We start from the raw sequence: 14,347 nt of genomic DNA, 5'->3' as shown, positions 1-14,347 counted from the left end.
CCCATAACCCTGTGTATTTCCCTTCATTCTTGAGAGATAGTTTAGCTGGATATAAAATTATCATAGCCATTTTCCCAGCAGCGTGTTGAACATTTTGGAATTATCTCCTGCCACCTACTGATGATAAGAAGGATGAGGACAATGACTGTCACTCCTTTCTCGGTACTAGGTCTGATGTGCTGCAGTTTCCCTGAGATTTGTCTGGAGTTTATTTATATTTCTCTTGCTCAGTACTCCAGAGTGCACTTCAGATCTGAGTGCTCACATCTTTCCCAGGTCTGCAAATTCTCACTAAATCCAGCTTCACCATTTTCTCTCTTTCTTTTGCAACGCCTATGAGATGACTGCTGGAGCCTCTCCAGGTATCCTCCATGCTCCTTCTCATTTTCATCTTTGTCTCTTTAAGCTCCACTCAGGGAATTCCTCAGTGCCAGGTTCCCATTTATCTGTGTTCTCTTCAATGGTGTTGAGAGCTTATCCATTCTTTTGAAATGTTTCCTTTCAGGTCCATGCAGGTCATTTTACCAAACAATCAGTCTTGTTTCACTTCTTCCTGCTTTTGCTTAATGGATTTATTCTTGATTTATGGGAATAATTCTGTTATTTTGAGGATCCTAAGCATGTTTATATAAAGTCTTTTCCAAGCTTTTCTATCATTCTTTTCATTTGGATTCTACTTACTGTTTTGTAGGATGTCTTAGCATTTGGTTTTGCCATGAGTTTTGGAATTGGGTTTGTGGGCTCATTTTGGATGGGAGGGTTCTGTCTGTGACTTTGCCTCTGCACACTCCTAGGGGTTGTGCCATCCTTCTACTTGGTCCTTCCAGGCCTCAGCCCAGAATCATGTCTCATGTCAGCAGAGGGGTTGGGGAGTTGGAGATCCCATGTCCAGGCCAGCCCACAGTCATAGCCTTGGTCAGCTTTCCCCAGATTCCTTGGCCTGCAGCCGCCAGCACCAACTGTTTCCAGTTGACTTTAGTGCACAGAAGAACCACCTCCTAGTCTTCAGCTTTGAGCAATGGCTTGGTCCCACCATAAGGGAACATTGCTGGCACCAGGACCCTAAAAGACCATCACTGTGGCCTCCATCACAGAGCTGACCACGGTATTGGATAACTGCCTTTCTACCTCTAACTCCCATAAAGACTATGAGTGTCTTGAGGATGGGGCCTGCTCCCTGCCCCATGCCAAGCACAGAGCCTGACATGACAGATGCAATAAAGGAAGGGAAGAAGGAACACTGAGTGCAGAGATGCACAAACCTGAGAGGTTGGACAGCCCTGCCTCTGTCTGCCCAAGATGCACTGCTGCAGGTATAACTTTAGGATGGAGCTGGAGGGAAGGGCCCAGAGCTGCACTACCTGGGAGCTCCTCCCGAACCAACCCCCCTTCTTGTTCATAAGAAGCTAGGCTGCAGGGATGAGGGGTGGGGGCTATTATACCAGCCTGGACATGGAGGCAGGCTCCACACTGTTTCAGGAGCACACCAGAAGGGATAGGAGATCTTTACAGCCATCATGCCCTGAGCACCTTGAGCTTGGCACCCAGCCAGCTTTCCTTGGCTGCATCATGCCAGGGCACAGAGGAATGACCCGAAATGCAACCCACATGGGAACAGCATCAGCCCTAATGGGCTGCCAGCAGGATGTGCCCTCAGCTAACAAAGGCATAAGGCCCTTTGTAGGATGGGGGTGGGAGGGTGAGGATGCCAGGCAGCCACCTGGGGGTGGCTCACCTGGGAGAAGATGAGGACACGGTGCCCTTCATCCCGCAGTTTCTTGAGCATCTTCTGTAGCAGCATGAGCTTTCCTGAAGACTTGACCAGGGAGCTGCCATCATAGGAGCCATTGGGCAAGACAGGGGCCTCCTGTAGATACAGCAGAAGGTAGGGCATTGGGGGGGCACCCTCTCTTCTCTGGCTTTGCACCAAAGAGCCCAGCAATGGGCTGAGTACTAAGCCCAAGCCCAGCTCAGGTCAGGTTCAGCAGGAACAGACATGCCTGGGTCACATGTGCCCAGCACCATGGCTCAGACTTGCTGGCCCTGCCCTCCATCTCCCTGCTGCTAACACACCAAGACCAGAGACATTAACAAATGACAAATGACACAGAGTATTCAAACGAGCCGGCCTTCCCAGAGGAAATGTGGCCTGGTCTCCATAGTCCCTGTAGGCCTCATCCTGGCAAGGCCAACCCCTGTGCCCCAGCTAGGCAGAACATCAATCAGAAGGCCTCTGCCTCACCAGAATCCTTGGAGCAGTCTGGGGTCACCCACAGCACAGCCTCCCACTCCTAACTCTGCACCGGCCCTTCTGTTGGGGGGTGGGGTAAACTGTGGAGGGTTTAAATTAGAACCAGAATAGCAGCAGCAACAGCGATGACAATGGCTAACGTTTCTGAGGACTGACGTGCGGGCTCTCAGTGAGTGCACTTTATGTGCACTGTCTTGTCTGGTCCTCACCCTTCCAGGTAGATGCTCTTATTATCCCATTTTATAGAGGAAAAACTAAGGCTCAGAGAGGACCATTAACTTTGCTAAGACCACCAGGCTGAAGCTGGGTGTGTGACCCAGGGTCCAGTCTCTCCCTCAGGGCCACATATCAGAATTAGCTGGGGTCCCCCAGCCTTCCCGACTCCCTTGGCCTGGGGGGGACCTTGGGGTGATCCAATGCTCCCCCCATTACTTTATGGGTCACGGGAGGGGCCAAAGGAAGGAGAGGCCTCCCCAAGCAGCAGACGAAGGCAGGTTTTCAGAAATTTCTGGCACAATAGGGACCTGCATCACCTCCAGGTCCTGAAAGCTGAGAAGCGCCATGGATGCCCCGGGGATACTCCACACAGCCATAAGCACCTCCCACAGCAGCCACAGGGCTCCTCCCACAGCAGCCAAAGGGCACCTACCACAGCAGCCACGGGGAAGAGGTAGGGATGGTTGCAACACTTCTTCAGGTCCATCATGATGTTGAGCAGCGACACCTGGTTCCCGCCCCCCTTGGAGTTCAGTGCCTCGAAGTTTCGCGTGAGTATGAACTTGTAGTACTTCCTACAGCAGGGCACCCAAGAGAGGAGGGCTGGACACACCCAGCCACACCAGCCTCTGAGAGGGCTCTCTGCAGGGGGACTAGGGGTGGGGGGCCAAGCACCCATTTACATAGAGACAAGGGGAGCCCTGAGAGGTGAAGCCACAGGCCTGGAGTCAGCCAGCAAGCTGCTGAGGGACACTGTGAAAACTTAAGCAGCCCCAGGCCCTGGTCATTGAAATCGAGAAGAGGCCTCGAGAAGGAAGCCTGTGGGAAAGGTGAGTCAAGGCCTCAGGGAAGCTTAAGAGCCTCCCATCTACCCAAGGAGCGGCCCGGGAGGGCTAGGTGGGGCCCTTTGGGAAAGGGTGGCTGAAGAGACAAGTGCAGGGAAAATGGGCCAGGCTGCTCTGGGGCAGGCCCCCCACAGGCCAAGCCCCCACTCACTTCTGCATCTGACTCAGCTCCACGCGGACGATCAGCTCGGTCTTGGCTGGCATGTTCTTGAATACATCAGCCTTGAGCCGCCTCAGCATGTGCGGTCCCAGCAGGTCATGCAACTTCTTAATCTGGTCTTCTTTGGAGATGTCAGCAAACTCCTCCAGGAAGCCTTCCAGGTTGCTGCAAAATAAAGAGCTGAGATGAGAGCCAGAAGGTGGGGACCAGAGCAGGCCAAACACCCTCTGCGGAGGGAGTCAGGATTGGGGTGAGGAAGTGGGCCAGCCAGCCCCCTGCCACCTGCCAGAGGGTCACAGGGCAGGCTGCTGGATGGTGAGCCAGGTGAACCAGAGAGTGCTGGCCCTGCCTGAGATGTCCTTTCAGTATCCATCTATACCTGTGTCATCCCACACATCACAGTTCTCAGCCACATAGGATACCTTCATCCACCCTGAACTCCCGTTTTGAGCAGAAAAATGGGGGGTAGGTGAAGACAAGGAAGCCGGGAAAGGAGATTCCACTGACCAGCACTGTCTTTGTTCCCCTCTCCATCAACACCCCCATGGGGTTCTCCCTCCCATCACTGTCACCCATGTGGTCACTTTTGGTCTTTGTGGAGGGAACAAAAGGAGCCTGAGCTATGGGAGCAAGGATAGGACCCCAGGAGGACCCTGGGGGTCATCTGGGGAAAAGCTGAGGAAAAGTCAAGATTTTTCCCAAGCACTCTGCCAGTGGCCCCTCCACACAGGTCATCTGAGGTGGGTACCACTAGCACTCCGATTTTACTGAGAAACCTAGGCCCAGGGAGCTCCCCAGATCAGAACACTGACACTTCTTCCTGACGCCCCTCCCCACCATGGGCCTCCCTGGCCAGACCCACAGCTCACTTGAATCGCTCTGGAGTCAGGAAGTTGAGCAGATGGAACAGCTCCTCCAGGTTGTTCTGAAGGGGGGTCCCTGTCAGCAGCAGCTTGTAATCAATCTTGTAGCTGTTCAGGACCCTGAAGAACTGAGGGAGGAAAGGGGCTGTCAGGGGCACAGTGGCCAGCCCCACCAGAGCAGCTCGGGCGAGGTCACGCTGCCTACCTTGGACTGGTTGTTCTTGAGCCGGTGGGCCTCGTCCACCACGAGGCAGGCCCACTCGATGGAGCCCAGGATGGCCTGGTCGATGGTGATGAGCTCGTAGGAGGTAAGCAGGACGTGGAATTTGATCTGCACTTCTTTCTGGAGGGAAGAGGAGCATTTGGGGGCAGGACTGGGAGGCAAGCGTGTCAAGGTCTCCAGAGACAGAGGCGAGGAGAAGGAACTGAGATCCCAGGGAGGCCCTGGGACTGAGCAGAAGACACCGGCCACCAGGCACAGGGTTTGACCAAGGCCCAGAGCACTAACCACACCCAAGACGGGTAGTGCAATGTCTGCATCACCTGGGACTTGGTCAGAAATGCAGCCTCAGGCCCCACCCCAGAGCTGCTGGACCAGAACCTGCCCTTCAGCAAGACCCCTGGTGACCCCTGCCCGGGGCGTACTCACTCAGCCCTCCACTGCTCTGTGCAGGGGGACTGTTACCTCCAGTTCACTGAGAAGACTCCCAGGCACAGAGTAACTTGCCTAAGGTCACACAGCTGGTGTATGGGGTTGAGTCATATCACCCCAAAATTCACATCTACCCAGAACCTCAGAATGGGACCTTTTTTGGAGCTAGGGCCTTTGCAGGTGTAATTAGTTCAGATGAGGTGACGCTAGAGTAGGATCAGCCCTAAAGCCAATGAATGGTATCTTTATGAGGCACAGACAAAAAGGGGCGATAGCTATGTGACAGCCAAGGCAGAGACTGGAGTGATGTGTCTGCAAGCCAAAGAATGCCTGCAGCCGCCAGAAGCTGGAAGAAGAGAGCACGTCCAGGCTGACACATTGACTTCAGGCTTCTGGCCTCAGAACTGGGAGAGAGTAAGTTTCTGCTCTTTTACGCCCCCCAGTTTGTGGTGCTTTGTTACAGAGCCCCCAGGACACGGACACAGCCGGGAACTCTATCTCGACAGAAGCCTTTTGTCAGCTGCTCGCCTCCATGGTCACTAGTCTAGAGGCCCCAAGGGGAGGGGCCCCTTATGGCCAGTGTCCCCCCAGGGACAGGGACAAGGGACAAGGGGCACTCACCTTCATGCGGAATACCTTCTTCCCGCTCCGAACAGCGTTGTCCTCAAAGGAGAACTCATTCTCCCGGATCACGGAGCGGCTCTCCTTGTCCCCCGTGTAGGTGACCACGTAGAAGTCGGGTGCCCACATCTCAAACTCACGTTCCCAGTTGATGATGGTGGACAGGGGCGCACTGACCAGGTACGGCCCCTTGGAATGCCCCTGGGGAGAGAGAGAGATGGATATGGTGAGGCTGCCCACCCACAGCCAGTGCTACCCCTAGCCCGCCACTGCCACCCACCCAGCCCGCACCTCCTTGTACAGGGAGTAGAGGAAGACGATGGTCTGCACCGTCTTGCCCAGACCCATCTCGTCAGCCAGGATGGTGTCGGTGCCCTGGGCCCAGGAGAAGCGCAGCCAGTTGAGGCCTTCCAGCTGGTATGGGTGCAGAGTGCCACCCGTGGAGTCAATGTACCATGGCTGCTTGTCAAACTTGACCGTGGGCTGCAGGGGAGGCAGAGGTTCAGAGATACCCTGAATCCTGGGTCACAAGAGCCCACCCTCCCCCAATTGCACAGAGTCCCCACTCCTCTCATTTCTGCTAATTTAATCATCCCTCAGGTCTCAACTGACTGCCTCTTCCTCCAGGAAGCCCTCTCTCACTCCTACCCTGGCTTAGATGTTTCCATTCTGTCCTACTGTGGCAGCCCTGTACTTCTCCTGACAGCTTCCTAGTTACTAGATTCTCTGACATTGAGCACAGGTTGTGGTCACTACACTGGTCTTGCTCAATACTGCTTCCTCTGAGTCCCATACAGTGCCTAGGGCATGGTGGGCATTCAGTCAACATTTGTTTGCTACATGCCTAGAGTGCTTCATCTGTTTGATCCAGACATCACCCTCCTTGCTTCTTTCATCCTGCAGCTCAAGGCCACCTCCCCCATGAAGTCCTCCTGATGTACCAGACCCATTCACCTTCCCTGGCACCCACAGTCTCAGGCTGAGCCCCCATATTCTGTGTGTTCCCACCATGGAACCCTGGGAGATAGGCAGTTCTTGAAACGGGGCTAGGATTCTTTTACCCCAGGGCTAGGCGCCGGTAGATACCCCAGAGAGCTTTGCTAAATGAATACAAGTCAGCCACCCACTTTCTGATGAATGCAAAGCTCACAGGGGGAAACTGGGGGTATCCTCCCCGTGAACCAGTAACAATGGTGTGTGGTATTCCTGAAGTTAGAGACACTTTTTTATTTAAATGCTTGGAATTAGCTCATCTAAAGTAATGAAAGTTCATGAGCTGAGTAGAGACCATTTGCCCCTCAGCTTGTGCACAGGTAACGTTTCAACTTGCACAGGAAGCCAAGGCCTTAGTCACCACCCCCCATAGCTGCTCTTCTGCAGGAGGCAGGGGCCCTAGACCCCAGGTTGTGAGCTGTCCTGCAGGAAGAGGCTGGGTGTTGTCATCCCTGTCCCTTAGGGTGCCTGGAGTGAGTGGCCCGTGTGCACAGGCCGTGAGGACCCAAGGTAGAGTCCCCTGGAGAATGTGTCCTCCAAGACCAAGCCTGGCATGGGGGCCCTGGTGACCCCACCCTGATGCCCAACCCCTCTCACATCCACAATGGGTGTGTCCGGCGGCTTCTCCTGTTTCTCATCCTTCAGCTTTTTGCCCTTCTTGACCAGCCTCTTGGGTAGCCTGGCATCCTCTCCCAGCATCAGCTCCCTGGGAAAGGGGATGCCATGCAGGTGAGCAAAGCTCGGGCCAGCAGGAGGTGAAAGCCCTGGGAGGGCCCAGCCCAGCGGCCCACCTGTGGCCCCAGTAGGCTTGTTTCAAGTTGTCATAGTAGGGGATGTCGATGTCATCTATCTCCCAGGTGCACTGGTCATAGGACAGGTCTTTCCACTTGATCAGGTAATGCACGTCCCCCTTTTTGTCGAAGCTGCAACACAGTAGACCGGTGGTAGAGGAGGGCGGGTCACTGGCAGCTGCAGTGAGAGTCCAGGAAGCGCACCTTGCAGGATGCAAGCCCCCTCCTTCCCCAGGCCACAAGGCTAGTAAGAGGGAGGGAGGGAGGCAGGGAGGGAGGCAGGGAGGGAGGCAGGGAGGGAGGCAGGGAGGGAGGCAGGGAGGGAGGGGCAGAGAGGCCATCATAACAGAGAAGCAAAGAACCAGCATCCTTTCCATCCTTTGTTGCAGCCATGAATAGCATCAGTCATGGGGTCTGGACACAGAAATCTAAAGCTCTGAGTTGGACAGTTCTCTCCCCTGACCAGAGGCATTTCTTTTCTAATTTAAAAGTCAAAGATCTAGAGCGGTACCCACAAGGATGCGATTCCTGCAGGTGGAGTGCCCTCTTCTGGAGGCCCCTGGGAACACGGGCCTGAGGACCAAGCCAGCAGCACAGAGAAGCACAGGGCACTCGAGCTTGATTCTGGCCCCTGGGCCAGGGCCTCCGAGCCTCCCACCCAACCTGAGTTGATGGGCGAACTAAGTTCCCCGGGAGCAGGGAGCTGTGGCTCTGCTAAATGGCAGTGGCAGCCTGGGGACCATTAAGAGAAAGACCAATCCCCACTCACCATAGAAATGGATGGGTTTTCTCAATAAATAATTGGCTGTTCTCCAGACCTTGTTCGGGTAAAAATTGGGGGGAAATTCACCTGCCCTGCTTTGCAGGCAGTGAGAAAAGCTGCCATTTATGTTTTTAACATGCAGTTTAATAAAGGTAAAAAATTGTGGGTCAGTCCAGTGAGAGGTTTGGGTTCCCATAGGAACCGACTCCCTTTCTAAGGGTCATTTTAAGTGAGGGCTGGGAATGGTAAAGAGGGCGTGATTCATAGTCAAGTGGGAAGCTTTCGCAAATTCTCCTGCCCTCTCTGCCCAGCTCCCTTGGCCCTCACAACTGCCCTGCAGGGGTTGGGGGGTTGTTCTCATAATCCCATTTTACATGACACAGAGGCTCAGAGCCCAGAAAATGGGGAGCCAGATTGAAATCTGAGCAGCGCAACTGGCTTAGGTTCTTAACCTCTGCTCTACCCAGCTGCTGTGTCTCAGGATGCCTGTGGTTTGCTGGATCCTAAGTCCCTCCAAGGCACAGCCTGTGTGTCAAGATGGGAGTGGCAAGTACCAGGCTCTGAGCCTGCAACCATGCAGCAGGCTCCCAGGGCCCCACTGTGCACCTACCTGTTCGCCACTGCCAGTTCCCCAGCACCTGAGCTCCCACTACCCATCAAACCAAAGTGGTGTCAGCTGTCGCTATAAACGAGGGCCACTGTGTACATGCCCCCACACATCAGGCTCACCTTGGTCCCCAGGACCCTCCAACAGGTATCAAGCGCTAAGTTAGGCAGGAGCCCAAGAGCACAAGGATGCCGAAACCCTGAGCATCCCACTCTGTGCAAGTTTCACGGGCTGTTTGTTAAATGTTAAGTTGTCCCTTTATATTTATAACTTTGGAACTGTTCTCCCACCGCAAGTGTGACTTGTGTGCCCATGTGCACGTGACAACCCCTCCGGCTGGCCAGTCAGATCACCGATGACGGGGGCCCAGCCTCTTCCTCCTGCCCCCGCCACACACACCCGGGCCTGTGCGTCCTGCCCTGTGAGTGCCGCCTCCGGCACGGCTCAGGGCTGCGCCCCGCCGGCACACACCTGTGGTTCAGGATGCGGTGGATCATCATCCACTCGGGCTTAATGCCGTAGCGGTAGAAGCGCTCCTCCATCTTGGCGTAGAGAGGGTCCTTGCTCTTCCTCTTCTCGCTCTTGCTGTCTTCATCGCCAGAGCCATAGTCGAAGGGCGGTGGCTCGTCCATGTCATTCTTTCTTTGGTAGTTGCGATACATCACTGTGTGGTACAGCTCCAGCTGCTCCCGGAGGGGGCAGAGGTTACCAGAGGGAGATGGGCTGTGGCCCTTTTGTCCTTCTGGCCCAGCTCCCCATCCCCCAGCCAGTGTCCCAGGCGGGACAAGCCTCCCCTTCAGCCTCCCCAACACTCAGGGAGCTGAACCTTAGCCCAGCAACACTTGCCCAGGCACCTCACCTGTAGCTCCTTCACCCAAGAACAGTGCCAGTAGGAGAGTCCAGCCCACTTGACAAAAAACTCTCTCTCTGGGATGCCCTCCAAAGGCTTGGGTGGAGGGACACTGGGCTCCACGTCGGGCCCCGACAGCCCCACCATGAAGGGGGCGGGGGGCTCTGTCCACCTCCAGTGTAGGATCCGCTGGACTTTGCCCTTCAGTGGGGGACACTGTGGACAGAGAGGGTACCCAAGTTTAGGGCTTAGCTGCAGAGACCCACCCTAAGGCTCTTGTAACAGCAGGCAGGGGAGCTGCACTGCTCCCCAAGTCAGAAAGTACCACCATGACTCCACAACACGGACTTGTCCTCAGGAGCCCACATTGTGCTGTGTACACAGGAGATGGGCAATGTGGGTCTGTATGCATGCCACACACACACACACACACACACACACAACAGAAGCCCAGATGCACACGGGAGGGCTGGTCACAGCACAGTCCAGGGGTGGGCCTGGGGGACAACTCAGAGCATGGGGGCTTTTGGTGACTGGGAGGTGTCCGTGGGGGGCATTTTTCTCTCTGCAGAAACAGGCTCCATCCTCAGGGACCTCCTACCCTTTCACCACCCCCAACCCTGCAGCAGGAGCCAGGTCCTGAGTGAGCCTGAGTGGACAGTTCTGTGCCTGTGTGACCTAGGGCAAGTCACTTTACCTCTCTGAGCCCAGTTTTCTCATCTAAAAATGGGAATTACAAAGTAAATAACTGAAAACTCAGTAAGCCTTAAAGAGATGCCCAATAAACAGTAGCTATCGTGAGTGGTTAGGATTATCGCCACCACCTGTGTCTTCATAACAGCTGTTTTCAGGTTTCAGGTGAGAAAACTGCATGAGCCTTAAAGGGATTGAGGAGCAGAGGGGATCTGGTGAGGCGGTGGGCGTGACTGGGCCAGCGGAGACCTGCAGGGGGCCAGGCTGCGGCTTAAGTTAGAGGACGGCGGGGGGGGGGGGGGGGGGGGGGGCGTGGCTTTTGTGGGTGTGGCTTGGAGCGCGGTGGGTGGGGCTTTTGTCAGGCGGAGTGGTACGGGTGGGGCGTGGCCTAGCCTGTTGTGGGCGGGGCTTTGTGGGCGTGGCCTGAGCCGGCCGCTAGGCTCAGGGACTTGCCCGGGAGGGAAAGGCCTGGCCGTGTGGGCGGGGCCTGGCCGGCGGGGCGGGGCGTTCCGCGCGGGGCGGGCGTTAACACTCACAGTACAGCGCGGGCAGAGCCATTCACCGTTTGGGATCTCGGGCAGCGGCGGGTTGAGGCAGTGCAAGTGGTAGGAGGAGGGGCAGGCGTCGCAGCAGAGCAGCTCGCCGCCGTCCTTGCACACTCGGCAGAACTCCATGTGGTCGTCCTCCTCCTCCTCGCAGCCGCCCTCCTCCTCCTCCTCCTCCTCCTCCTTCGGCTCCCACTGGATCCCCTCCTTCTCCTGGAGGGAGGAGCGCAGGTGGAGGCACCCGGGGCCGAGACACGCTCCGCCTACGTGGGGCTCCCTTCCTCCCACCAGCACCTCCCCACCTCCCACCTTCTGCCCCAAGATGCCCAGTACAGGCTGCACCCGGCCCGGGGGCTCCGCCGAGGGCTTACACAGTGGGGACAGCTCCACTTGCCCTCGGGAGCCTTCTCCAGCTCTGGGTCGAGGCAGACCAGGTGGTAGGCCCTCGGACAGGTGTCGCACAGGATGATCTCCCCGCCCTGCTGGCACACCTCGCAGTAGTCCTGGTGGTCTGTCTCGTAGCCGTCACCGTCGTCAACTGGGAAGGGGGCAGAGGCAGCCATGCAGGCTTCGTCCCCATTCCCAATGCCCAACCAGCCTCCACCCAGGGCCGCACTGGCACACAGTAGGTGCTTACTAGATGTTGGATGAATGGATGGTGGGTAGACAGACAGGGTGAATGAATGTTGGTTGAGGAAGTAAAGGGGCAAAGAGGTGGATAGAAGACGGATAAAAGGAGAGAAGGAAGAGTGGGAGGGATGGAAGAAGGAAGGAAAGTTGATATAAAAATGGGTGGATAAAAGGAAGGGAGGGAGGGAAGGAGGGACGAGGCAGGTAGGATAGGTAGGGTATGGCAATGAGGGGATAGATGGGTAGAGGAGTGGGTGACTGAATGGGTGGATAGTGGATGGAGTTAAAACGCACTTCCTTCTCCAGTGCCCCTCTGCCAGTGCAAATGCCCTGGGATGGCTCACACCATAAGTTCAGTGCCCCTCTGCTAGTGCAAATGCCCCGGGGTGGCTCACACCATAAGTTCAGTGCCCCCTCTGCAAGTGCAAATGCCCTGGAGTGGCTCACACCATAAGTTCAGTGCCCCCTCTGCTAGTGCAAGTGCCCTGGGGTGGCTCACACCATAAGCCCTGAATTTAGCCTCACTGGAACAGGACCCCCCTCTCCTGACTGTAGACACCAGAGTGGTTGAGGAAGCACAGAGGAACTGCCTAGCGGAGGCCAGAAGAGGCCAAGGCATGAGGACACCTCCCCTGCTTCCCGAGGGGGCCTCCGCACCCCCTACATCCACATGGCAGCCATGGGAACCCTGCAGACAGAAAATCCTACTCCTCTTCTTCTTGCGCCGCCTCTTGCTCTTCTTCCCCAGGGCCGCGGAGCACTCAGAGCGCATGGAGGAGCTGTGGATGCTGGCGCTGTCGAAGTCTGACTCCTCTCGCTCATCCTCCTCGCTCTGCAGAGGCAGGGGAGGGTCCTGTGAGCCCAGAACCTGCCCTGGGGGCTCGTCCCTGAGGGCTTCATTGGCCTGGGGAGGGGGCAGGGCACCATGGAGGCTCTGGAGGCACAGGGCTCTCTACGGTTCATCTAGTCTCTGCATCCAGCTAGAAACCCAGCAAGGGCCCAGCCTAATGGTCCCACCACCCCCCTAGCCCTGCTCTCTAGTCCCCACATTTTCCACCTCAACACCTCTCCCCATGCCATGCCCTCCACCTTGCCAAACTCCTACACATCCCTCAAGGACAGCTCCCCCAAGGAGCCTTCCCAGATCTCTCCTTAACGGAACCTGTTGCACAGCCTGTATACCAGATCTGGCCTATCCCATCTGCCTGTCACTGGCTCTCTCCCAGTGTACATGCCCAAACCCCTTCCAGACTGTGAGCCTCTGGAGCAAGGCCCACCATGGCTAAGCAGAGACTAGCACATTAGTATGTGCTCAACAAATATTTGCTGAGCTGAGCTGAACTGCTCCACCAGCTCCGGGCTAGGCCATACCTGCTGCTCATGCTCTCCCCTCTGGAGCAGCTAAACTCAAGATTTGTCATTTGCTTCTACCAAGGGACAGAGAAATGGCTTCCATTTCTGCCCCTCTATAGGACAAGGTGAGGGAAACAAATGCTCTGTGTGGGAAGGGGGTGTGAATATCCCCCCGAGGGAGAAGGGAGGGCCCCGGGCATCCCCTACAGAGAAGTGATACAAAGTGCTCCTGAGGTGGGTTCCCTTAGGGTCAGTCCAGACTATGCCACCTCCCAGCAGACCTGGGCATCCAGGCCCCATCAGGATTTTTTAAAAAGGGCCAGCTGACCCTCCCACCTGCTGCCCAGATGGTGTAGCAACTGAGGGCAGCAGGAGCCGGGACTGAGCCCCCAGCTCAGCAGGGTGGGCTCCATGCCCACAATCCAAGCTGCAAGGGCCCTGGGAAAGATCTAGTCTGAAGCCCTCAGTCAGGTTGGAAAACTGAGGCCCAGCGGGCCTGCCTATAGAATGGGAAGAGAAAGTGGGGGAGAGAGGAGGACCTGCCCCCAGGCCACTTCAGGAGAATGAACTGACAGCCCTGCTTTCCAGTCACTCCAACCTTTGCACACACACGCAAAACACACCTCGGGGCTGCTCACATAGGCACACCTACAGACACTCCCAAGTACATGTATGTGGGCTTGCTGCCTCTCACCCACATTGACACCCACCTTCCAGCCCCCCTCTCACACACACGTGCTCACACACACGCTCACCGAGGAGCCTTTCTTCCTCTTGCTGCCGATCCCTCCGAAGCGGAACTTGAGCCCGGCCACCTTTTTCCCTTTGCCCTTTTTCTTGGCATCTTTGGAGCCTCTGATCTTCTTCCTCACACCAGGCCCTGAAAAGTCAGAGAGATGAACAAGCAGCATGGTTCATTCAGCCCTCACAGTAACATGACAAGGAAAGGGTCATTTTTGTCGTGGCCCTGTTCAGATGAGAAGTCTTGAGGCTCAGGGAGGTGGTGCCCTGCTTAGAGTTACACAGCATGGTGAGAGGGGAGCCAGGGAAGAACCTCGGCCCAGGCTCTGCCCCGGGCACCATGATGCCCCTCTTCCACGAACAGCAGAAACACTGGCCATCTCAGGAACAGCCCTGTCCTGTCCCCTCTCCCCAGAAAGGAGCTGTCCCCAATGCAGCCACAGCAGCAGGACCACCGAGAGGGCCCACCTACCTGTGGGCCACACCTGGGCCCTGGAGGGATATTCTGGGGTAGGAAGCTGCCAGACTCTGGATTATCCCCACACCCAGACAACACTGGCACCACTCGAGACCGCCCTCACCTTTGCCAAACCCCTGCAAATGCTGGTTCCTGGGTGGCCAGCAGGGTGGAGGCTGTTTTTATGAAGTCGGCCACAGAACAATTAGCCACCTGGGGAGTAATGACTCCTTAGTGGCCCTTCCCACTGGGCTGAATAGGGAAGATGGGGGCCTGGAGGCCCCTTGGAGGCAGGTTGCCCCAGGCCCTCCTCCAG

The 14,347-nt window shown here is 56.3% G+C and overlaps 1 protein-coding gene across 1 annotated transcript in view; it reads right to left on the bottom strand.

Annotated features, from left to right (window-relative positions):
* Positions 1-14,347, bottom strand: part of CHD5 (chromodomain helicase DNA binding protein 5) — a 55,003-nt gene that overhangs the window by 21,490 nt on the left and 19,166 nt on the right. The window contains exons 6-20 of the mRNA XM_081144007.1: positions 13,589-13,713; positions 12,189-12,312; positions 11,222-11,388; positions 10,842-11,063; positions 9,622-9,828; positions 9,234-9,445; positions 7,393-7,524; positions 7,199-7,307; positions 5,900-6,091; positions 5,609-5,809; positions 4,541-4,678; positions 4,342-4,463; positions 3,464-3,637; positions 2,901-3,042; positions 1,736-1,867 (exon numbers count right to left, since the gene is read on the bottom strand). Of these exons, the coding sequence (XP_081000133.1) occupies positions 1,736-1,867; positions 2,901-3,042; positions 3,464-3,637; positions 4,342-4,463; positions 4,541-4,678; positions 5,609-5,809; positions 5,900-6,091; positions 7,199-7,307; positions 7,393-7,524; positions 9,234-9,445; positions 9,622-9,828; positions 10,842-11,063; positions 11,222-11,388; positions 12,189-12,312; positions 13,589-13,713 (2,399 nt within the window). The remainder of the gene's footprint in view (positions 1-1,735; positions 1,868-2,900; positions 3,043-3,463; positions 3,638-4,341; positions 4,464-4,540; positions 4,679-5,608; positions 5,810-5,899; positions 6,092-7,198; positions 7,308-7,392; positions 7,525-9,233; positions 9,446-9,621; positions 9,829-10,841; positions 11,064-11,221; positions 11,389-12,188; positions 12,313-13,588; positions 13,714-14,347) is intronic.

This window comes from Miniopterus schreibersii (genome assembly GCF_964146895.1).
Source record: "Miniopterus schreibersii genome assembly, chromosome: 8".
Taxonomy (NCBI): domain Eukaryota; kingdom Metazoa; phylum Chordata; class Mammalia; order Chiroptera; family Miniopteridae; genus Miniopterus; species Miniopterus schreibersii.
The sequence above is the reverse complement of the archived record's forward strand: the minus strand, read 5'-3'. Positions and strand labels throughout refer to the sequence as shown.